General features: G+C 36.7%; 1 protein-coding gene across 1 annotated transcript in view; it reads left to right on the forward strand.

Moving 5' to 3' along the window:
- The window catches only part of LOC122973746 (collagen alpha-1(X) chain-like), a 45459-nt gene extending 20964 nt beyond the window's left edge, over positions 1-24495 (forward strand). The window contains exons 2-3 of the mRNA XM_044341480.1: positions 23721-23849; positions 24088-24495. Of these exons, the coding sequence (XP_044197415.1) occupies positions 23721-23849; positions 24088-24368 (410 nt within the window). The 3' untranslated portion in view covers positions 24369-24495. The remainder of the gene's footprint in view (positions 1-23720; positions 23850-24087) is intronic.
- The last annotated feature ends 1092 nt before the right edge of the window (positions 24496-25587 follow it).

A 25587-nucleotide genomic window follows, 5' to 3' on the forward strand; every position in this document is an offset into this window, starting at 1 on the left:
CTGCTGCAGTTTTTATCCTTTAAGTACCTGTGTAATCATGTTAAGGTTCAACTTTTTTTTTTTTTTCGATTCCTGAGTGGCTGCAGCACCTTTGCTCGAACCACAAAAAGATTTTTTTCATATTGAAAAAAGCTCACATGATCCTGCTGATAACTAAGTTGCACATGGCCTTCCATTGGTTGTCTGTGCTCCTATTGGCTTGTTTTAGTACCTCCGCCTCTGTTTTTTCCCCTAAGTATGCTCGTTCTTCTCTCTCAGGTAGTTTAATTGAGTGGGGCACGTGCCTTTGTCCCACTCAGCACTGTGATGTGATGGTGTTTGTCTCAAACAGCCCGTCTGCACTCAGACAGGCCTGAGGAGCTCACTGTTCGCTTGTTTATTCAAAGTTTGTCAAACGTATTGTGTGTTTAAACAACTTCACACTCGACGCTGCACTTCCTCTGGCCCTCAGCAGTACACCTGCCGAGTGTGGAGTCGAGTCAGAGCCCAGAAGCCCCGCCCCGCTATGATGTAATGTTTATATCAAACAGTCTCCGTTGCACTCAGACTCAGAGCTGAGCTACTCGCTGTTTGCTTGTTTATTCAAAGCTTATTAATATTAAATGTGTCATATGTCAAAATTGCACCAAATTCTACACGGCACCCCTTTTTTTCTCCAGCTATACACCTGCCAAATGTGGAGTTGATCCAATGAACGGTTCAAGAGATACGCAAAGGACATACAGACAGAGATTCCTCGCTTTAGTAGAAAAATTTGCACATGACTGCAATTTTTAATGGGCTTTTTTTATGGACAAAATAGCAGAGTTTTCACCGAGTATAATCAAATTGTCCTGTATCAACGCAAAAAGGATTGTACAACACGGAACAAACTTCAATGACCTACAAGTTGTATTTATCTGCTGCTGACCAACTTTCAGGGGACTAATTTATTTCCAATGAGAAATAAAATATGACCTTTTTGATACAACACATACCTGTCTCAGTTTGAACTGAACTACCAGAAAATGCAAAGGTAAAGCCAAACATTGATTTATTTTTTTAGCAACACCGTGAAAAAGAAAAAAGAAAAAACGTTTTTAAAACTTTAAACTTTAAAACTCAAACATCAGCTCTATTCATTTCACTTTGCTTGATACAACACACTGTATTATCTATAACATGTGATTTACAAAATATATGTAGCTCAAGATTCTTTCACATTTTCATGAACACAAATTATTCATTTAGCAAAGCTTGACAGAAAGTTTAAGTGCAGGCTGTTTTGCTTGGCTTTTGGTTCTCGTATTTCTGATAATGAACAGGGAGGCAGTCATTTTCAATCATATCACATGCCACAATCACAGGATGTTTCCCCTCACTCTTTAGCTCAATTTTGCAATCTTTTGTGGATTTGACATCATGTACTATCATGTCTGACGTGCTGATGCACAGGTTACGATTCTTGTCATCAACCTCTTCCAGGCGCCAGCCAGCACTGCTACAGATCTCCAGGACTTTTCCCTTATCAGCCTTGTTGATGAAGGACTGCACTTCTTCTCTGCCGCAGAGTTCGTTTTCCTCTAAGTACCTGTATAATGAGATCATGTTAAGGTTCAACTTTTTTTTTCGTTTCCTGAGTGGCTGCAGCAATTTTGCTCTAACCACAAAATATATTGAACACATGTTCCTGCTGTTAACTAAATTGCACATGGCAATTTTTAATGGGCTTTTTTTATGGAAAAAACTATATTATATTTACTTTATATTTTTTTTTTATATTTACTATATTTACTATATTATATTGATTATACTCAGTTGTCACTGAGTATAATCAAATTGTCCTATATCAATGCAAAAAGGATTGTACAACACGGAACAAACTTCAATGACCTACAAGTTGTTTTTATCTGCTGCTGACCAACTTTCAGGGCACTAGTTTATTTCCAATGAGAAATAAAATATGACCTTTTTGAACTGCACTACCAGATGGCTCATATGGGAGGCTAATTATGGGTGATCTCATCCGAAGTTAAACATTGCACTGATATAGGATTAATAAGAGTCCACTAAATTACAATTCAGCATACATTTTTAGTATTACTGGCTCTTTCAAAAGAAAAAAATATTGATTTAACATTTTAACTCACTCTCCCCATGCCTTTTTAGAACTTGTGTCAAAGTCACGTTGAAGGATGTGTTTCTTGATGAATTCATTGTATTTGTCTATCTCACTTCTCCCCTGACAGGGGTTTGAGCGCTTGGGTGCCAAGTTGCTGGTCATGTTGTTGCCTTTATAAAACACTCCTCCCCCATGAACAAGGGCTAGAGTGAAGATGATGGGAGTCAGGAGAATGACATTCATTTTGTCTGGAGTGGAGAAAAAATGAGAGTTTGAGTTATTGAGCAGAATAATGCTATACATGCAAGGTCTAAAATTAACACCCAGCAACTGCAAAATGGAAATGTTTGCTAAATAAATCATCATCATGACATCTAGCTCTTGTTCCTCTGGAAGTCTGATTTAAACTACAATACATTGAACAAAGCATCTGTCAAATAATTATATTATTATCAACAACCTACCACCATCTTCATCTGGACATGACATATACTATATTTGCTAACTTGTAGGTTTTCTCCATATTTTAAATAAAAGAGGAGACACCAAATGAAATGAATAAGTTGAGGTTAAAAGTGAATTAAATTCGCCATAAAAAGGCCAAAAATCTGAATTAATTTAGAATTTTACAGTGAAAGACAGGTTTTCTTACCTTTCTCTGTTGCTGTATTTGTCTGGACAGGAACAATACCGATTGATGATTAAGTGCCTGTTAGAACTTCTAAAATGTTTCTCCCCTTTTAAACTTGCTCTCTCCACCACATCTTGGATGCAACCAATTATCTTCAGCCAAAACAAAACTTAACAGCCAGTCAAATTACTGCATATAACCTATGTCTGAATGCCACCAACATGTCAGTATGAGTCACTGTGGTTGAGACCTAATGTGAGAAAATAGTAAGACTGAAACCTTGTAAGTTCACAGGAAACAAATGTACTGCACAGAATCTGCAACAGTCATTAGAACAAATACAGAAAGGACAATATGTGTATATTCTGTCAGTATAACAACAGCTACAGTACATGCATGCAGTATTCAGTAGTGGATGTTGTTGATATGATATGATACGACTTTATTGTCAGCTTACTCTTGAATGAATTTTGCATCCTTAGGCAGTTCTGTTTAAGAGGTTTACACACATATTAAACATACAGTTACACATATGACACTTTTCATAGATGCTCAAAAAACATTAAACAGTCATGACAGTCATACATATCACATCATATCCTCTGGATTCAGATCTCAGCAGATCACTGATCTTGGTTTAGCAACAGTATAGACTGATGTATAAAAGAATTCTTCAGCCTTTTGTGTTTTGAGGGAAATTGAGCAAATTGAGGGACTCCAAATCACCTAATCGAGGGCAGAAGTTGGTATTCTCTGTTTAAAAACGTGCAAGGAGTCAGAAGAGATACTGTTAGCAACTTAGTCTGGGCAGGCTCTTGTTGTGAGCTACTTGAAAGGAGTGTTACACAGGTTGGCTAATAATCTTTGCACAAAATTGGATTTTATTCTTTAGTTTGAAGTTTCATAGATAGGCTGCTGAACCAGCGTACCAAATATTTAACTCTTACAGTATTCATAGTGAATTTTGCAGGACACAGTAGAGGAAACATGATTTCCTCTTCACATGATGAACATGTTAGAGAGAAGAGGGTGTAGTGATAAAAATGAATTTATACAGTGATAGGCAGAGGTGAATTAAAGTGTCTAACTAAATATTAATCAATATTTAATCCATATATGTAACATGGATTAAATAAAGACATATACTGTATGGTCTGATATATTCATGATATTTGTCTTAAGAAGCTGATCATGAACCGGAACATTCCCAATTTGTGTCCAGCCCATGTACCAGTTGGTGTAGCATTTTATCTGGGAGGTGGTGGACAGGGATTTGACCATGAGGTTTCCAATGCATGGACCAATCATGTGAGGGGAAAGGCAAGTAAGCTATACCTAGGAAATGCAAAGAGGAGGGCCACCAGGTGAGGGAGACAGATGCACACACAAAACACAAGGGCTCTCCTAGAGGTTGCATATAATAGCATTTCACTGCTGTGGTAAAGTAGTGATAAAATAAATTGTAAGTAGACTATCAAATTTTGCCAATATACACAGAAATGCCAACAATCACCAACATACAAAATATTATATATTGATGAATAAATTTAAACACACAACCAGATATAGAATAATGAGCATATAGTTTATGGTTACATGTGTTAAAAGAGCCTTTGGGTTAAATATTGCACAAATTACACTGTCACTGTGCCAAGGAACAGCACCCTCCAGGCAAAAGTGTGAGGTGAAGGTCACTCTCAAACGAATGGCCTCGAATGGTGGCATTGTTGGAGCCCATCCTGTTGACTTCCTGGAGTATATCAGCTGCACCACGCTCCTCTGGCACACAGCAAGCTTCTGGTCGTCCTCCCTCATAGCTGTGAGCCTCTTAAAGTTGTGAAAGTTACAGATGGCCTTCACACAGAGCTCAGCAATGGTAGGGCTGACTCCAATAATGAGTCAGTACATACGCCACTGGGAAGAAAGGATGCCAAATGTAGTCGCACGGGACTAGCACACCGTGTAACGTGTAGGGAAGAACTTCAAAGGTGATTATTGCTCTGCACTTTTCATTTATTGCCTTTTTTTTACTAACATTGTGGAAAGGAGAAGAGGAACAACAGGTTATGGAGAGTACCTTGAAAGCACTTCGCTTGTGTCAGTAGCTCAGCTTTATCTCTGGGGAACACTCCCAACTGTGGGAGTGATGTCTAGGTTAGGAAATGTATGTCATGTATCAGGTGGATGTGACTCCCCTCGTTGAGATCTGCTGATAGATGTAACAGCAGAGCAGAGGAAAGAGACTGAGATAGTGATTTAACCAACCTGCGTTCTGGTGTTTGACATGTTTTTTTTTTCTTCCCGAAAACCAATCATTTTTAAAATGTTTGTATGAAACAAATATTCGTAAAAAAAAAAAACCCACTATTTGTGCTTTGCCGAATAACGTATTTGTATTCAGGCACACCCCTTGTAGGTATGCACCTTAAGAGATGTGAAATTGTCTAGTATTTAAAATGTTACATGTTCATTGTAGATATATTTCCAGCTATTACAACTATTCCAGAGATTATTGTTCCAAAGCGCACTTAGTTAAAATTAAGGCAAACAGTATTGTTATAACTGTTTTAGAAACTTTTACAGATTCAGTTTTACGAAACCTTTGCGAGTAAAAAGCCGATAAGTACTTTATCAAACCACTTCAACAAGCAATATGCAGAAAAAGGATATTTTCAGCTGCGTTGCCTGCAGTGTCCCATCCACCACCACACTGTTGTTTTACAGAACAACAGCACGGTAGTTAAGCTAACACCGGACCATTAAGAGATATTGATAAGAGTAGTAGTATCAATAAAATCCTAACGATACCCATCCCTAATTATGATAATGCAGCCAATAAAAATAATTCACAAGGATTGCACCAAGACACTACAAATACAACATGAAGAAAGTCAAGGAAATGTATGCCTCCGCTTATCCCCGTATTAAGGTAAACCTACTTTTACTTCAGATTGTATTAACTGCATTGTATGTCATGGGATGACAAATTAGTAGGCAGATTTACTTCATAGTTAGTGCGGTTCTCCATTCTGCCAGTGCAGCACCCATGAAAAAAATAGTAAAAAATAGTGCAGAATCCTGATGTATATACAGTTTTTGACTGAGTGAGTAAGTGTGTGTTGTACAGTACTGTGTTAACGTTTTAGGCAGTTTAGATATTTAGATTCTTATCCATAATGCAGTATCATCAGGGAGGTGTCTAATCGGTCCCAATTTAATTCTGTAGCATGACAATGATCTCAAACACACAGACTGAGTCATAAAGATCTATTATCAGCAACAAGAAGAACAAGGAGTCCTGCAACACATGGTATGGCCCCCAAAGAGCCCTGATCTCGACATCATTGAGTCAGTCTGGTATTATATGAAGAGATAGAAGCAACTGAGATGCCTAAATCCACAGAGGAACTGTGACAAGTTCTCCAAGATGCTCGGAACGACCTACCTGCCAAGGACCTTGAAGAACAGTGTGTCAGTTTGTTGAGGGGAACTGGTTTTAAAGGCAAAGCGTGCTCACACCAGATATTGATTTCATTTAGGTTTCTTCTGTTTACTGAACTTTGCATGAACGCCTAAAACTTATGCACAGTACTGTATATGTATGGCTGAGTATGAGAGTGTCGTCATGTGTAGATTTGGCTGTGAGTGAGTGTGTGTGTGTGTGTGTGTATGTAAACACTTCTTATTGCCTTTTTAACTGTTAAACATTCAAAAAAATGTTACAGTTTTGATATTGAAAACAACACTTTGACTTTCATTGATGAACAAACCTGTGTGCTATTGGGTTAGTGTATGTCTAATATTGGGTGGTGTAGTCAGGCTATATACTTAAATCTTAGACCTAAGCTCCTGTTCTTACTACATGTGTAAACCGCATACTGGTTTAAACCCTAATGGTGAGTCGGGACCAAATATGTGCATGTGAATAAGTGCATGTGCACATACACGTGATTAAGCCTGTGGCATCAAAATCTCATTCCAATTCCATGTGAGTTGGTTGACTGAAATATTTACACATATCAAGGTGTAAACCACAGCATTTCAGGAAACATATTAACAAATTAGAAAACAACATTTTATAAGATTTTACAATTCTTATTGTTCTTGCTGTTTGATTGGACAGAACCCAAGTCAATTCAGAGTTCCTAGAAAATCAAGTTTGGTCAGCGATACATATTGTTGTAAACAGCAACAGATGTGCTGACTTGCACTGCCTGGACAACTCATGTACCTCTTTGTCTTGACCCTCTTGAAAGAAAGTCAATATCAGTTGTTTCCTGATAATTGCTTTTTAACCTCTTGGTATTGTCAATGCACGAATTTTAAGCTGAGTTTGAAAGGCAAGAAGAAAAGATTGAAAAAATAACAGGATATTTCAACAAAGAGTATTCATATGATTTTATGCTTTCAACATATATCATGGTGTCAAAATGCCCCTTTGAACCCTAAAAAACAGGCTTAAAAGAAGTAGAACTGACAAGACAGAGACAAGTCTGCAGAGTAGTTAGAAAACTTAAACAGGAACAATCATGTTAAGGATTGGCCCAGTCAGTGCCTCCGTGGTTGTTGTTTAGTATCGCTGACCAAACCGCCCTGGATTCTGTCCAATCTAAAACAATTAGATTCCATTTCGTAAAATGTTGTGTTTTCTGAAATATTGTGTGTCATGTTTTCAGTTTTGTAAATGTGTTTTCCAAAGATATTTTGTCTGGTCTGTAATGTTGCAGGTGTTTATTACTTTACTATCTTCTATCATGCTGGAGGAGAGTGTCAGGCAATACTGTTCTTGTACAAGAACAACCAGCATATTGTCTCAGCCAATGATCACCAGTCAGACTCTGACTCAACTGATAGTGGAGGAAACACAGTGCTCGTGCAGCTGCAGCGAGGTGACCTAATGTTTTTCCGCATGGCTGCAAACTCACATGTTTGGGGAAATGACCACCTCACAACTTTCAGTTTTCTGGCCTGTCAAATATGAGAATAGATAAATAGTTTACCACTTAATTATTATAGAGAATTGTAACTGGGCTCAGCTGTAGCTTACTATATTAGACACTGGGTAATACAAATGTGTGTGTATATACATTTATTAATCAGTAACCACATGGACCAGTGTGTCAGAGACTGTAGGTTTGTTCACAGTAGAAACGAGTATTAAGCAATAAGTATTAAGTAGCAAGAGTAAAGAAGACCTATAGACCAACAAGTATGTTAAAAAAATGTTAATGTATTAACTATTTGCATGAAGAGAAAAAAATAAACTTATAATATAACAACAGTAAACAATGTATTACTTCTCTTTTTGAATAGAATCACTCACAGTGTAACCAAACACCATTTAAGTAGACGATGGCTAGTGGTCACTTAGTTATGGATCCCTTTAGAATCTAAGTTTATCCTCTATTAGCATTCATCTTAGGGTTAGGCTACCCAACTAGATTAACTCACTATGTTTTTGTCATGAGATGAGCCCCTTTGTGTATTAGCAACACACCTTTTAACGTCAATGTATATATGGAAATACCTTTTTACCTCTTATCAAAAATACCTATTAAAGGAAATAGCATCAATTCTCAAATATCAATATCAATCAGAAAAATTTAGAATCTGATTATGAAAAAGAGGGAAGTCACTCATAATGTAAATCCAGAGAAATAAATCAGTTCTCTTTTATGACAGTTTTGCGACATAAATAGATTTCAAAGCAGTTATATGTTGCACCCAGAGTGTATTTGTTGGAAGTTGAACAAATGTGTCACTAAATTCTGACATTTGAACACTAGATGGATGGACTTGTTCTACTGTACAGCCACAACAAATGAACATGTAAAAGATTTTTTTTATTTTGGTAAGTTGTGCTTTTACAGCTGCTACAACATGCTAATAGACTTGAAGTTTGGGTTGTTCAAGCTGGAAGTTCAATGAAAAGACCACTGAAGCAAAAACAGTTGTAGGGGAGGGGGAAGGGGGCAGGTTGTGTTTAAGCAGTTCAACAAATCATCTTAAGAATTAAGTTTTCTTTTAATAGACTGAGCTTATATACATGAAAAATTATACAATGATAACATATATAGTTTTCTTTGTGATATTGTCTCGACTTTGCTGTTGTTCAAAAATATTTTTAACTATGAACTAATATAGAACATTGTATAATATTCTTGTTTAATGGATATTATATTATTATTATTCTCCAATACAATAAATTCGTGTCTTTATGTCAATTTCTCAATGTTTTTTTCTCACGGTTTTCTTTTGGTCATGTTTGCTTGGATGGGATTACCATATAATAGATGTGAAACTGAATCTTTTATTTCTTTTCATTTATGTATTAAAACAAAACTGTTTGACAAAGATTTTTTTAATGCTAAAGATAGATAGATAGATAGATAGATAGATAGATAGATAGATAGATAGATAGATAGAGTTTTATTGTCCTGTAGGAAGTTTGTTTTCACAGTCAGTACGCACACAGAAACATACAGACAACTACACCGCAACGTACAGATGTACATACAGATACATTAACACATAACATTCATTCCCCACCTGTGTCCCACACACAACACAGATAAGTCTGGCTCTATACAAGGTCAGTGGGGCAGTTTGTTCAGTGCTGCTATGGCAGAAGGGACAAAACTTCTGCCAAAGTGAGTTCTTCTTCATCTCAGAGTCCTGGATATACGGCCTGACAGCAGTATTGTGAAAACTGGGTTAAGGGGGTGATCAGTGTCATTCACTATTGTGAATGGAAGACGTGTTATGACTCTGCCCTTCATGTCTGAGAGGCTGAGTGTATGGGAGTGGATAATTTTGGAGGTAGCATGTGTAATCCTGGTAAGTTTGTTGTTGTTGGAGATGGTCAGTATGCTGAATGATAACTTATACTGTATGATTTTATGCTTTCAACATATCATGGTGACAAAATGTCCCTTTGAACCCTAAAAAAAACTTGCTTGAAAGGGGAGAGGTGTTCAGTTGGTTGCAATCTGCAACCTCACCACTAGATGGCACTAAATGCTACACACTGGTCCTTTAATGACCATGTTAAGGATTGGCAGAGTCAGGGCAAGTCACTGCATCCATGGTTGCTGTTTAGTATCACTGACCAAACCTTGAACTCTGAACTGACCGAAGATATGAAGATATATTCAAACACTTTTAATCAATAATACATTTCTGACCATTAAAATTTAAATTCAGATTACTAAAAAGAAGGCAGTCACTCACAATGTAAATATGAAATAATTAGAAATAAATCACTTGAAAGAGTGTAATGAGTCCTCTTTTATTTACTGCATTGTGTCATGAAGTTGACAGTTTTGTTACATAACTAAATTTTAAAACAGTTACATGTTGCATCCAGAATGTTGTTTATTTGTAGGAAGATGACCTAATGTGTCACCAAATTCTGACATTTGAACACTGGATGAATTTATTTCATGCACAGTCATGCTCTGTAATTGCTTAAGGCTGCATGACATGAATCATATCAGTAGTCTACAGAGTGTGTATGTACCTGCCTATAATCCATTGATATTGATATTCTACTGTACAGCCACAACAAATGAATACACTGAAAAGTTTACAATGTTGTTGATAAATTGTGCTTTTAAAGCCACTACAGTATGGTAGTTTTGGTTGTTCAAGCTGGAAGTTGTAAATACTACTCATCGATGAAAAAAACACTGAAGCAAAAAACATTTGTGGCCTCACAGCAACAAGGGTCACACCTTCACCGACTGTTGTTGCTGTGTGGTGTTTCGCCCTGTGTAGTTGTGGGTTTACTCCCATAATAAAAATATCAAAATGTATTTTTAATATCTGAAGCACTTCTTCCTGTGTTAGACTTATAACACAAGTTGTGATTATTTATGTTTTTTTTTCATGTTGTGCAAAAAATACAGAACATTGCATAATATTCTTGTTTGATGGATATTATTATTATTCTGTTATTATATTATGTGTTATCGCTATTCGAGCGACACAGCTCTGAATTGTCAGTACTGTGTACATACTGTGTGCAGTATGTGGTGCTGGAGATGACTTATTCGAAATTGTGTATACATTTGATGAACTATGTGTCATTTAGGCCTCACTTCCTGTTGCAGGAAGGCAATACTACATAAGTGAAATATTAAAGCAGCAACACACTTACCAGAAGGCAACTGACATGGATATACATTTTCATGAATATTGGACATTATCTGTAGGAGATAACTGTCACTTCCTGTGTCTTCTATGTGGCGCTAGAGAAAACCCACTAATTAAACGTTATGTTGCTGTATATTGTGTAGACCACACCTCGTAAATTTCATGTAAATGATGATGTTTGTCACATTAGGCTGACTTCAGGCCTGGACTGGCAATCAGGAGCACTGGGACTTTTCCCTGTGGCCTGGCCTGCTCACTGGCCCAGTAGGCCTTTTTTCTTTTTTGACCCTGAATGCAACACTGACCTGTGCATTGTGCCAGCCAGGTGGTAGAAATAGAGAGCGAGTCTAGAGAGAGAGAGTAGTTGGCAGTTACACGTTTCATTTGGCAGCAAGGGCATTTAGAGTGGCTAAATGACTTAGCAGCAAGATGGATGGTGGAAAAAAGAGGAAGGGTGGAGCAGAGAGGGAAAGAGAAAAAAAAAAGAAAGGTAAATAAACGTGCTAGCTAGCTCACATTTGCTACCTAGCTAATATAGCTAATGTTACTGATGTGTCATCATCGTCCCCTGTCATTGTTAAAGCTGCCAAGAAACTGGACAATCAATAATAAAAGTGGTAGTTGCCTTTCTAATTTCTTCAAAAAGATTGATGACATAATTGGCATATCTAGTCTAGGTAATGTGGTCAATATTATTTGAAAATTCAGTCGTTTTGGTGAAAATTTCATACTTTGAGCTCATAATTTAAAATTATTGAGACAACACAACGTCACACTATTCAGGCTACTGTAAGTTGTTGAAACTTAAAGATCTATGTTATTAAATGTTTGTGTTGGTTAAAGGGCTATTTTAACCTTTCATGGGTAACCGTTAGTGTATATCAGTAAACTGAGTAGGGTATTGTGCTCTGTTCTTTGAATAGGTGAAGAGAGTGGTTAACTGTATTATAATGGTACATTAAAAATATGGCGTGCTCTTGCTTTTTTCCTTTTTGAAGGCAGAGAGAGTAGCATTGGTGCCAAAGTAGTAGTAGTAGTAGTGGTGTCTCCCTCCTTAATGATATGTACCTTTGGTTTTATTTGAGGTTTATAACAGAACATTGTACTAAGCAGTTGTTGGGTCATTAGCTTGTTATTCACATGCACTAAAAATTACCAGAATGCAGGAAATCAAGTCTTTTTAACTAAAATTTTCTTTGTGGGGGAGCCCCAGACCCTCTGCTTAGAAAGTGGCCTGACTGGGGCTATATTTTGCGCAATATTTCCTGGACTGAATGATTTTCTCAGTATGGCCCTGGCTGACTTCCTGACCTTAATAGGTGGCGCTATGACAATGACTTAATATTGAAATGTAGATGTGTTCAGGCTTGAACTCTTATCAAGCGTGAGACATTTGGGGTGGATTTGAAAGTGTAATGTGGAGTTACAACAACTTCCTGTTTAATGCCCGAAACATGTTTTGGGCAAAATTGACTGGCACACTACGCCAAGGGTGTTCCATGAAAACTAAAAAGCTTTACAATTTATCAATGCAAATGTCTTTAGACGTAACCTACCAAATCTGAAGATGTTTGGGCTAAATCTGTAGGACTTTGTTAAAGTACAACGCCTGTCAATGGCTTCACTTTGCCAAAAAAATGCAAAGTTTATTCAAAATGGCTGACTTCCTGTTGGGCTTAGGGTATGGCTCCAAGAGGCAATTTGTAAGTCTGGACATGATATGCCTACCAAAATTGGGTACATCTAGGGGAAACCTACATGTGAGGGTTCAACTTTGAAATTTCATAGTGGGCACTATCGAGCCAATTTGCCACACCCATGTCCAAGAACCATGAAACATATAAATGTCCACCACTTCTGACACATGTGCAAAGTATTGTGAGTTTTTAAGCACCTTTAGCTCCTCAAAAATAATTAAATAATGTAATTCATTTGGACAAAAAATAGTAATTCCTTGCTTTACAATGGGGCCTTCGCAGTACTCGGTGCTCAGGCCTTAATAAATAATGGTGTGATGGAAAAGCAAAGCTCTGAAAGACTGTCCATCAGTCAGGTGAATCATCCTGAACTTCTGTGAATCCAAAAAAGTTTAAAGAAAACTAACAAATATGTCATCATTGAATCAGGTATTAAAAAAGTCCTCAGTCATTATTCTTTGCAGACACTGAAGACAGTCATAGCTTTCTCACTGCAAGGTGAAGTCAGTGACTTTAAATATGTGGTTTCTCACTCTTTGACCTCACTGTTTTTCTCTAACCACAACCGGTGTGACATTCTACTTCAGCAGCTGCAGATGGAATGAAAGAGAAACTAAATGAGAGTTGAAAAGTGAGTGCAGGAATGAACTCTTGTCTCTCTCATGGTGCTCCGAATGACTGAGTCTAGATTTTGAACTTTTCAAACATTACAGTTAACTGAAGAGAGCCTTTAACCCTGTCACTACAAAACATTTTTTCTTTTAGTTTTTCTCTGTTGAGCTGTCCCAGAGTTCTGGTAAAAAGTAGTGTATTCATGTACCACTTATTCAGGTGGTATTTTACTGAACAGTATAATATTAAATTAGTCAATAACAGGTGTAAAAAATTGATCTGTACTAACTAATGCAGACTAATCTTGCCATAGTTAAAGTAAACTGGCAACTGTGTATTTTAATTTTTAATCAGTTGGTAAGTGCACAAAAATATTTTTATCAATAATCTCTTTGGTAATTGAAAAAATACCAGCATTACCTTTTTAAGAGGTTGTAAAGTTCAACTGAATTCACACTGGAAACCTCACTTTGTGTTGTGAAGTGCAGCCTCACAGAGCTGCTTAACTGTAGACTCTAACCCAGCTCTCCTTGTTGAATTAATGATCTTTTTTTTATAATTTAATATTATTTTTGATGTTAGTATTAACTTCATGTCCATTTTTTTATCTCATCTTATTCATTGCGTTTACATAAAAGGATTTTCTTTTGTTTTTTTGTCAGAAGCTGAATTGTGTTCTTTGCTTTCCAGCACATGCACACATATCCATGTATTACTCAAGCATGTTTCATTAAAATTACCTCCCCATGACTGTTTTAGGAGAAGTAAGATCAATGGATGAAACATCCAGGCAGTCTGAAAATTGAAAAGAAAGATTTGTACCCATTAAGATTATACAAATCAAAGATACAGTAAGTCTTCACTTAGTGGAAAATGACAGGGTGAAGAAATCTTCAAACAAATACAGTAATAATGTTTATAAAGATTATTGCTTTGCTTCTTCTGTTTCTCTAGATTTCTTCTTTGTGTCTGAGTCTCTCAGAGCTTTGCAGAGCATGTTGTCAAGTATGACTTCCTGTCCGACTAAACCACAGAGAAAACTAGAGGTTGTTTGAGAAGAACTAGTCATGCACAGGTTACTGGTAATTATGTGACAAAACACGCATGTTGGGATTCTAATGTGCACGCATTGTCACGTACTCAGTTTTCAGAGTGAGGCACCACAGCGTCTCTCCACCAACCACAACCACAACAAATAAACAGTTCTGAAAGTCCATGTCTAACATATAATCGAAGGGTAACTTGTGTTATATATATTTCCTTCTATCATTTTAGGTTTGTTTTGTCTTGTGTTTTGAAGTTCTTTATTTTAGGAATTTCATATTGAAAAAGCTGCAAATGTGGAGGTTACCCACTTGATTTTGTCTACCTCAGACTATTGAACCTTTATTTTGGCTTAAGTTGAATTTAACAATGCATTTTTTTCACTAGACAGGGACTGAGTATTTGACTCCCATCACTTACATTTAAGTCTGGCAATATTACATGTCAAGTATGAACAGGGGGAGCAATTACAGAGACCAATAACTATTTCAATGTACATATGGGCTTGTGAGTTTTCTGTTAAGAATTACTGTCACAACAACTGTTTGATGTGATGAAATTGCACTGTTTGAATTACGAATTTTGAATTGCCCAAAGTGAAATGTGACAATGGAAAAAAAAAAAGTGTTATCAACAAAGTTGGACATATGAGATTTTCACTCACTAGGTAGCGCTATGACTATGACTGAGTATTGACATGTAGATGTGTTCAGGCCTGGACTCTTATCAAGCATGAGAAATTTGGGGCAGACTGAACAATGTGAAGTGGAGTTACAACAACTTCCTGTTTAATGCCCAGGACATGTTTTGGGCTAAATTGACTGGCACGCCACGCCAAGGGCATTTTATGAAAACTAAAAAGCTTCACAATTTTTCATCGCAAAGGTCTTTAGATGTAACCTACAAAATTTGAAAATTGTTAGGCTAGGAGTTTGTTAAAGTACAACACCTGTCAATGGCTCACTTTGTAAAAAAAAATGCAAAGTTGATTCAAAATTTCAACATTCGAAAAAATTTGACGTGTGCGACAGTTTTCGTGAGTTTTCAAGCATCCTAAGCCCCTCAAAAATGCAATGTCATACTATAATAATAATAATAATAATAATAATAATAATAATAATAATAATAATAATAATAATAATAATAATCCCTTCAAAAACAATAGGTCCCTGGAACTTTAGTGCTCAGGCCCTAAATATAATAACCCGTTCAGATCCCTTGACCATTCCAAACTTTTCTAGGATGAAACTCACATTTTTTATTGAAAAAAGGTCCCTTAAGACTTTTTATTGTCATTTTTACTATAGGTGGATTGTCACTTTCAGATTCTCCATCCACTGGAATGGACATAAAAAATAACACATAATATAGTATTTTAATCTTTTTTTTTTTCTTTTTACAGCCAATGATTTATGAGTGCATTTAGAGTAGAAATCCACCATTACAATTTTGTGTGCGTGTGTTTGGAACATAATTGGGTTCTGAACAGGATAAATCAATTATTTTTTGTCAGGGAGGTTTTCTCACCTGCTCTGATCAGCCAGCCTCAGTCTAGAGGTGATCAATACCAAGTGAGGTTTACGTCTCTGCTAGAAATTCAAAAATTAACCTGGCTTTTTAAAACCTCCTCTTATCCTGTGAACATTTGATCACAACCAATCAAATGACTGCAAATGTATCTTTTACTTTACACAATATGTCTATGATAATTACCTGTAAATGAATGTACAGCAGGGTAATGCACGTGTGTTTGTTGACATAAACCAACTGCTATTTCTGTGAATGAAGAAGTGAACTGTATGTGTGACCCTGTCAGGGTGGATCACTGTGGCTGAGACCTAATACAAGAAAATGCACTGAAGCATTAACCATGTACACAGGAAAATACTGTACTGCACATAATCTGCAATCTATCCAGTCATTAAAACAAATACAGAAAGGACAATATGTGAGTATAACAGCAGCTGCAGTAGAGTGACAACAACAAATGTAAAGCCAAACATCATTTTATTTTTTACCAACACCATGAAAAAGAAAACAGAGAAAATGTTTTAAAAACTTCCCAAACATCAGCTCTATTCATTTCACCTTGCTTGATACAACACACTGCATTATCTGTAACATGTGATTTACAAATCATATGTACTTCAACATTCTTTCATATTTTCGTGAGCACAAATTATTCATTTAGCGAAGCTTGACAGAAAGTTTAGGTGCAGGGTTGATTGCTTGGATTTGACTTATTGTATTTCTCATAATGAACAGGGAGGCAGTGACTTCCAATCATATTACATGCCACAATCACAGGATGTTCGGATGTTTTTACCTTTCCTTTAATTCTGCATTGGTTTTTGATTTTGATGGATTTGACATCATGAACCGTCATGTTTGACCTGCTGATGCACAAGTTACCTCGCAGGTGCCAGCCAGCGCTGCTACAGATCTGCAGGACATTTTTTTCTTGAGCCTTGTTGATGAAGGACTGCACTTTTTTTCTGTCGCAGAGTTCGTTTTCCTCTAAGTACCTGTATAATGACATCATGTTAAGGTTCAACTTTTTTTTTCGTTTCCTGAGTGGCTGCAGCAATTTTGCTCTAACCACAAAATATATTGAACACATGTTCCTGCTGTTAACTAAATTGCACATGGCAATTTTTAATGGGCTTTTTTATGGAAAAAATAGCAGAGTTGTCACTGAGTATAATCAAATTGTCCTATATCAATGCAAAAAGGATTGTACAACACGGAACAAACTTCAATGACCTACAAGTTGTATTTATCTGCTGCTGACCAACTTTCAGGACACTAGTTTATTTCCAATGAGAAATAAAATATGACCTTTTTGAACTGCACTACCAGATGGCTCATATGGGAGGCTAATTATGGGTGATCTCATCCGAAGTTAAACATTGCACTGATATAGGATTAATAAGAGTCCACTAAATTACAATTCAGCATACATTTTTAGTATTACTGGCTCTTTCACAAGAAAAAAATATTGATTTAACATTTTAACTCACTGTCTCCATTCCTCTTTAGAACTTGTGTCAAAGTCACGTTGAAGGATGTGATTCTTCGTGAAATTATTATATTTTGCCTGACTGCTTGTCCCCTTACAGGGCTTTGAGCGATTGGGTGCCAAGTTGCTGGTCATGTTGTTGCCTTTATAAAACACTCCTCCCCCATGAACAAGGGCTAGAGTGAAGATGATGGGAGTCAGGAGAATGACATTCATTTTGTCTGGAGTGGAGAAAAAAATGAGAGTTTGAGTTATTGAGCAGAATAATGCTATACATGCAAGGTCTAAAATTAACACCCAGCAACTGCAAAATGGAAATGTTTGCTAAATAAATCATCATCATGACATCTAGCTCTTGTTCCTCTGGAAGTTTGATTTAAACTACAATACATTGAACAAAGCATCTGTCAAATAATTATATTATTATCAACAACCTACCACCATCTTCATCTGGACATGACATATACTGTATTTGCTAACTTGTAGGTTTTCTCCATATTTTAAATAAAAGAGGAGACACCAAATGAAATGAATAAATTGAGGTTAAAAGTGAATTAAATTAGCCATAAAAAGGCCAAAAATCTGAATTACTTTAGAATTTTACAGTGAAAGACAGGTTTTCTTACCTTTCTCTGTTGCTGTATTTGTCTGGACAGGAACAATACCGATTGATGATTAAGTGCCTGTTAGAACTTCTAAAATGTTTCTCCCCTTTTAAACTTGCTCTCTCCACCACATCTTGGACGCAGCCAATTATCTTCAGCCAAAACAAAACTTAACAGCCAGTCAAATTACTGCATATAACCTATGTCTGATTGCCACCAACATGTCAGTATGAGTCATTGTGGTTGAGACCTAATGTGAGAAAATAGCAAGACTGAAGCACTCATCATGGCCCTTGTAAGTTCACAGGAAACAAATGTACTGCACAGAATCAGCAACAGTCATTAAAACAAATACAGAAAGGACAATATGTGTATATTCTGTCAGTATAACAGCAGTTACAGTACATGCATGCAGTATTCAGTAGTGGATGTTGTTGATATGATATGATACGACTTTATTGTCAGCTTACTCTTGAATTCATTTTGCATCCTTAGGCAGTTCTGTTTAAGAGGTTTACACACATATTAAACATACAGTTACACATATGACACTTTTCATAGATGCTCAAAAAACATTAAACAGTCATGACAATCATACATATCACATCATATCCTCTGGATTCAGATCTCAGCAGATCACTGATCTTGGTTTAGCAACAGTATAGACTGATGTATAAAAGAATTCTTCAGCCTTTTGTGTTTTGAGGGAAATTGAGCAAATTGAGGGACCCCAAATCACCTAATCGAGGGCAGAAGTTGGTATTCTCTGTTTAAAAACATGCAAGGAGTCAGAAGAGATACTGTTAGCAACTTAATCTGGGCAGGCTCTTGTTGTGAGCTACTTGAAAGGAGTGTTACACAGGTTGGCTAAAAATCTTTGCACAAAATTGGATTTTATTCTATAGTTTGAAGTTTCATAGATAGGCTGCTGAACCAGCGTACCAAATATTTAACTCTTACAGTATTACATAGTGAGTTTTGCAGGACACAGTAGAGGAAACATGATTTCCTCTTCACATGATGAACATGTTAGAGAGAAGAGGGTGTAGTGATAAAAATGAATTTATACAGTGATAGGCAGAGGTAAATTAAAGTGTCTAACTAAATATCAATCAATATTTAATCCATATATGTAACATGGATTAAATAAAGACATATACTGTATGGTCTGATATATTCATGATATTTGTCTTAAGAAGCTGATCATGAACCGGAACATTCCCGATTTGTGTCCAGCCCATGTACCAGTTGGTGTAGCATTTTATCTGGGAGGTGGTGGACAGGGATTTGACCATGAGGTTTCCAATGCATGGACCAATCATGTGAGGGGAAAGGCAAGCAAGCTATACCTAGGAAATGCAAAGAGGAGGGCCACCAGGTGAGGGAGACAGATGCACACACAAAACACAAGGGCTCTCCTAGACGTTGCATATAATAGCATTTCACTGCTGTGGTAAAGTAGTGATAAAATAAATTGTAAGTAGACTATCAATTTTGCCAATATACACCGAAATGCCAACAATCACCAACATACAAAATATTATATATTGATGAATAAATTTAAACACACAACCAGATATAGAATAATGAGCATATAGTTTATGGTTACACATGTGTTAAAAGAGCCTTTGGGTTAAATATTGCACAAATTACACCATCACCATGCCAAGGAACAGCACCCTCCAGGCAACAGTGTGAGGTGAAGGTCACTCTCAATCGAATGGCCTCGAATGGTGGCATTGTTGGAGCCCATCCTGTTGACTTCCCGGAGTATATCAGCTGCACCACGCTCCTCTGGCACACAGCGAGCTTCTGGTCGTTTTTCTTCCCGAAAACCTATCATTTTTAAAATGTTTGTATGAAACAAATATTCGTAAAACCCCCCCCCCCCCCCCCACTATTTGTGCTTTGCCGAATAACGTATTTGTATTCAGGCACACCCCTTGTAGGTATGCACCTTAAGAGATGTGAAATTGTCTAGTATTTAAAATGTTACATGTTCATTGTAGATATATTTCCAGCTATTACAACTATTCCAGAGATTATTGTTCCAAAGCGCACTTAGTTAAAATTAAGGCAAACAGTATTGTTATAACTGTTTTAGAAACTTTTACAGATTCAGATTTACGAAACCTTTGCGAGTAAAAAGCCGATAAGTACTTTATCAAACCACTTCAACAAGCAATATGCAGAAAAAGGTGCGTTGCCTGCAGTGTCCCATCCACCACCACACTGTTGTTTTACAGAACAACAGCACGGTAGTTAAGCTAACACCAGACCATTAAGAGATATTGATAAGAGTAGTATCAATAAAATCCTAACGATACCCATCCCTAATTATGATAATGCAGCCAATAAAAATAATTCACAAGGATTGCACCAAGACACTACAAATACAACATGAAGAAAGTCAAGGAAATGTATGCCTCCGCTTATCCCCGTATTAAGGTAAACCTACTTTTACTTCAGATTGTATTAACTGCATTGTATGTCATGGGATGACAAATTAGTAGGCAGATTTACTTCATAGTTAGTGCGGTTCTCCATCCTGCCAGTGCAGCACCCATGAAAAAAATAGTAAAAAATAGTGTAGAATCCTGATGTATATACAGTTTTTGACTGAGTGAGTAAGTGTGTGTTCATGTACAGTACTGTGTTAACGTTTTAGGCACTTTAGATATTTAGATTCTTATCCATAATGCAGTATCATCAGGGAGGTGTCTAATCGGTCCCAATTTAATTCTGTAGCATGACAATGATCTCAAACACACAGACTGAGTCATAAAGATCTATTATCAGCAACAAGAAGAACAAGGAGTCCTGCAACACATGGTATGGCCCCCAAAGAGCCCTGATCTCGACATCATTGAGTCAGTCTGGTATTATATGAAGAGATAGAAGCAACTGAGATGCCTAAATCCACAGAGGAACTGTGACAAGTTCTCCAAGATGCTCGGAATGACCTACCTGCCAAGGACCTTGAAGAACAGTGTGTCAGTTTGTTGAAGAGAACTGGTTTTAAAGGCAAAGATATTGATTTCATTTAGGTTTCTTCTGTTTACTGAACTTTGCATGAACGCCTAAAACTTATGCACAGTACTGTATATATATGGCTGAGTGTGAGAGTGTGGTCATGTGTAGATTTGGCTGTGAGTGAGTGTGTGTGTGTGTGTGTGTGTGTGTGTGTGTGTGTGTGTGTGTGTGTGTGTGTATGTAAACCTTTGTTATTGCCTTTTTAACTGTTAAACATTCAAAAAAACATTACAGTTTTGATATTGGAAACAACACTTTGACTTTCATTGATGAACAAACCTGTGTGCTCTTTATTGGGTTAGTGTATGTCTAAGATTGGGTGGTGTAGTCAGGCTATATACTTAAATCTTAGACCTAAGCTCCTGCACATGTGTAAACCGTATACTGGTTTAAACCCAGATGGTGAGTCGAGCCCAAATATGTGCACGTGAATAAGTGCATGTGCACATACACGTGATTAAGCCTGTGGCATCAAAATCTCATTCCAATTTTTATTTCAAACATGTTAAAAGACACAAAGAAAAAAATATATATAAGCAAGAAAAATCAACAATTCAAATAAGGCATTCCATGTTCATTCATTTTTTATGATTGATATGAACTCAACTATCCGCCACCAGTGACCATGAGAATCATCTCAATCAAATCAAACAAAAACCAAGCATGCAAACAAAACAAGAACAAATCAATCAAGTTGGAAACAAACAAAACATCACAAGTCCATACAATATCTGTAAAATATATTATTTTTAAAGTCTTTTAAATTTGATTAGTGTTCCACATGTTTTCATTTCTTCACCGCAGTTGTTCCAAACATTAACTTCTTTGATTGTGACACAGTGATTTGTTGTATTTGTCCTTACTAAGTGCTTTTTGAACATACAAGTTCCTCTAAGGTCATGTTTGCTTTCTCTTATTTGAAACAACCCTTGGATACTGTTAGGTAACTGTTGGGTAATTGTTTAACTGTTAGGTAATTGTTGAGAAGTTGAGCACCCTGCTATGAGCTTGCAAGTTTCACTACAGGTCTGTTCCCCTTGCCTGCTACAGTGGGCAGTGAAATAAAATCTGTGAATCATTAAAGACAGACACTGTGGATTTCTTGCCCTAGAGCCTACATGAAAATTATTTTGGCTCGGTAAATTTCTGCTGTCAGTCAGCCTGGGAGAGACAGTTTGGCCAGCTGCTCGGCTCCTCATCTCCTCCTCATCCAGGAACATTTACATGCTGCTAATGTCTCACCTACTCTGTGGAATCCCAGTTATTAACACAATATTATTGCATTTAATAGCAATGTTGAACAAGAAAATGTTAGTGAAAAGGCTTTAAACTCAGGGGTAATGTTAGCTGGTTAGCTAGTCAGCACTGTACTGAGTGTAGCTACTGTTTTTACTGACACTATTTAGCTATTGACGTAAAAAAAAAAACAAAAAAAAAAACAACTTACGTCCATCCTGTAGAACACAGCATGTCAGTGCTGTAAATGTGCTTTGAAAAAAAAACCCAAAAACAAAACAACAGTAATTTAGCTGCTAATTACAGCAAAGGACAACAAGCTAACACTAATGTTAATTACTTGTGGGTTAAAGTTAAAACCACTGACATTAAAGTCTCTTTAAATAGGCAAATTCTGAAGCTCTAAGTGATTTAGTAATTTAAAATTTTAGTGCAGTCATGCTGTTTTACAGCATGTGCTGAGATTGGTGATTCATACCTTACACTGTTAACACAACCGCAACTGATTCTACACGACTCCCACATACTGCTGGCATACAATGAACAAATGAAGTACTGATTCTTTCACGGGTTCGATACCTATCAGGTACATATTTTACATCTAAATCCGAAGTCAATTCAGAGTTCCAAAAAAATCAAGTTGGGTGAGCGATACTATATCATGGTAAACACCTACACATGTGCTCTTCCACAGAGTCTGCCATATTGCTGACCTTCCTATCTAAAACTCCATTTCTTAAAATGTTATGTTTTCAGTTTTATAAATGTGTTTTCCAAAGATGTTTTGGCTGGTCTGTAATGTTGAGTTTCCAGTAATGTTGTTGTGTTTTACACCTCAGGTCCATTGTACTTAATAGATATACATTTTATTGTGCCGCAACCCAAAGAAATCTTGTCATTGTGTTAATTTCATAATGTTTAAAAAACAACAAAAAGGCATTAGACAGGAACAATCAAAGGATAACATTGATGTCCAAAAATTAATAAGTTATTATTATTTCCTCATTGCTCTTCCACTGAAACAGTTCACAGATCATTTACAATAAGATGATAAAGTCAGGTGTCAAATGGGATGTTAAAAATTAACAGGTTGTTTTAAACAACATAAAAGCAGCCAGAGGGATCATAGCAATCAGAGTTTAGGAGACTGAGGGATCCTGAATGAACTTGGAAGATGAAGTTTACAGTGTTATTTTTCGTTTTTCTGTTCTGCAGCTTGACTTTGGCCCAGAATGATGCTAATGCTACTGACATAGAAATAAATAGTCTAATGAAGTCTGCCTGCTCGCCTGACATGTGTGATCTTCTGATAAAGTTTGGTGCCATGGAGGAAAAACTGCGAGTTATTGAAACCAGACTAGAGGACAGTGAAACCAGACTGAAGGACAGTGAAACCAGGTTGAAGGACAGTGAAAACCAGATCATGGATCTGCGAAACAAAGGTAAACTCAAACATTTCCTGTTAAAGACTTTAATTGAGAATGAATGAATTGTTTTGTTCATTATAATGGAATAAACAAGGATGGAGGATATTAGTAGGATGGAAATACTTGACAAGATTATGATTAGGATGTTTTACTTTATACAGAGAGAACCAAGGTAATATTCAGTGCAGCAGTAGATGGTAGTGGACACATCGGACCATTCAACACAGACACAACTGTAATCTACGGAAGAGTGATAACAAACATCGGTGGAGCCTACGGTCAATACACAGGTAAGATATGATATATACATACACACATATATTCATTTAAAGACTTAAGATTTTTGTAAGATTAGCATTTCAGCAGGATGCCTTCCCTCCTGAACAGGATGAGCAGGTAGCAAGTGCAAGAAAATAAAGGAACAATAGATACATTTCATTTGAAACTCTTTCTTAAAAAAAAAAAATCAAGCTCAAATGTTGTTAAACATTCAAGGCCACAACCAAAAACCTGTTTTTGTTTCCACAGGTATCTTCACTGCACCGGTTGCAGGTGTTTATTACTTTACCATCTTCTATCATGCTGGAGGATCACATGAGGGAAAGCTGCTCTTGTTCAAGAACCACCAGCTGATGATCATGACCCATGATCAACCATCAGACTCTGACGGAGCCGATAATGGAGGAAACGCAGTGTTCCTGGAGCTGCAGCAAGGTGACCAGGTGTATGTCCGCTTGCCTACAAACACACATGTTTGGGGAACCAACTACCACACAACTTTCAGTGGTTTTCTGGTCAGTCAAATATGAGAATGGATAAATAATTTACCACTTTATTGTGATACAAAATCAATACTTTGAATCAATAATACATTTCTGACCATTACAATTTAAATTCAGATTACTAAAAAGAAGGCAGTCAATCACAGAAATAAATCACTTGAAAATGAATGTAATGAGTCCTCTTTTATTTACTGTGTTGAGTCATTAAACTGACAGTTTTGCTACATAAATTAATTCAAAGCAGATATAAACTGTACTCAGAATGTTGATTGTAGGAAGATGAACAAATGTGTCACCAAATTCTGACATTTGAACACTGGATGGATTTATTTCATGCACAGTCATGCTCTGTAATTGCTTACAGCTGCATACCATGGATCATATCAGTATGTATGTGTATGATCCTTCCCATAATCCTTTGATATTGATATTCTGCTGTCAGCCACAACAAATGAATACACTGAAAAGTTTACAATTTTGTTGGTAAATTGTGTTTTTAAAGCTGCTACAGCATGACAATAAAATTAAAGTTTGGGTTGTTCAGGCTGGAAGTTGTACGGATGTATTTGAGAAGTTGACATTTTGAGTAAAGAACGAGAATAAGAAGTGAAATCCTACAACTACTGTTTGCGTCATGGTTTGTTGATGTAGCCTTCGGAGCCAGCGGAGTCTCCCAAGTGGCATCTTCCACGTTGATGGTTGATGGTATGTCCATAAAGGGACGTACTATCAACACACACACACAATGATGTTATCCTATCATTGTCCCATGGAATGATAGGATATGATATTATATTAATAATGAAGATGAAAATTAATGATTACCAGTTAGATTGCTTATAAGTATTTCCTCCATCCTTGTCCCATCTGTGGCAATTCCAATTGAACTCCAATGAAAACCTTCAGCAAAGACAAAAAGGCTCATCTGTCTGGTGGGATATTAAAAAAATAACATATCACCATACATCAAAGAACATATACGCAGCCAGAGGGATCATATGAATCACAGTTTGGGAGACTGAGAGACCACGAATTAACACGGAAGATGAATTTTGTAATTTTTTTGTTTATGTTGCTGTTTTGTGGCCTGAATTTGGTGCAGGATGATAATAATGCTGGCAAAACAAAAGAGACTCATGAAAAACAGCACTATATGTGTGATTTGGGTGCCGTAACAGAAAAACCTGCAGATTTGGGAAGGACAGCAAGAGAAAGAGATGGAGGAATAAATGAACAAAGGCAGAGT

Source organism: Thunnus albacares, chromosome 22 (assembly GCF_914725855.1).
Source record: "Thunnus albacares chromosome 22, fThuAlb1.1, whole genome shotgun sequence".
NCBI classification, from domain to species: Eukaryota; Metazoa; Chordata; class Actinopteri; order Scombriformes; family Scombridae; genus Thunnus; species Thunnus albacares.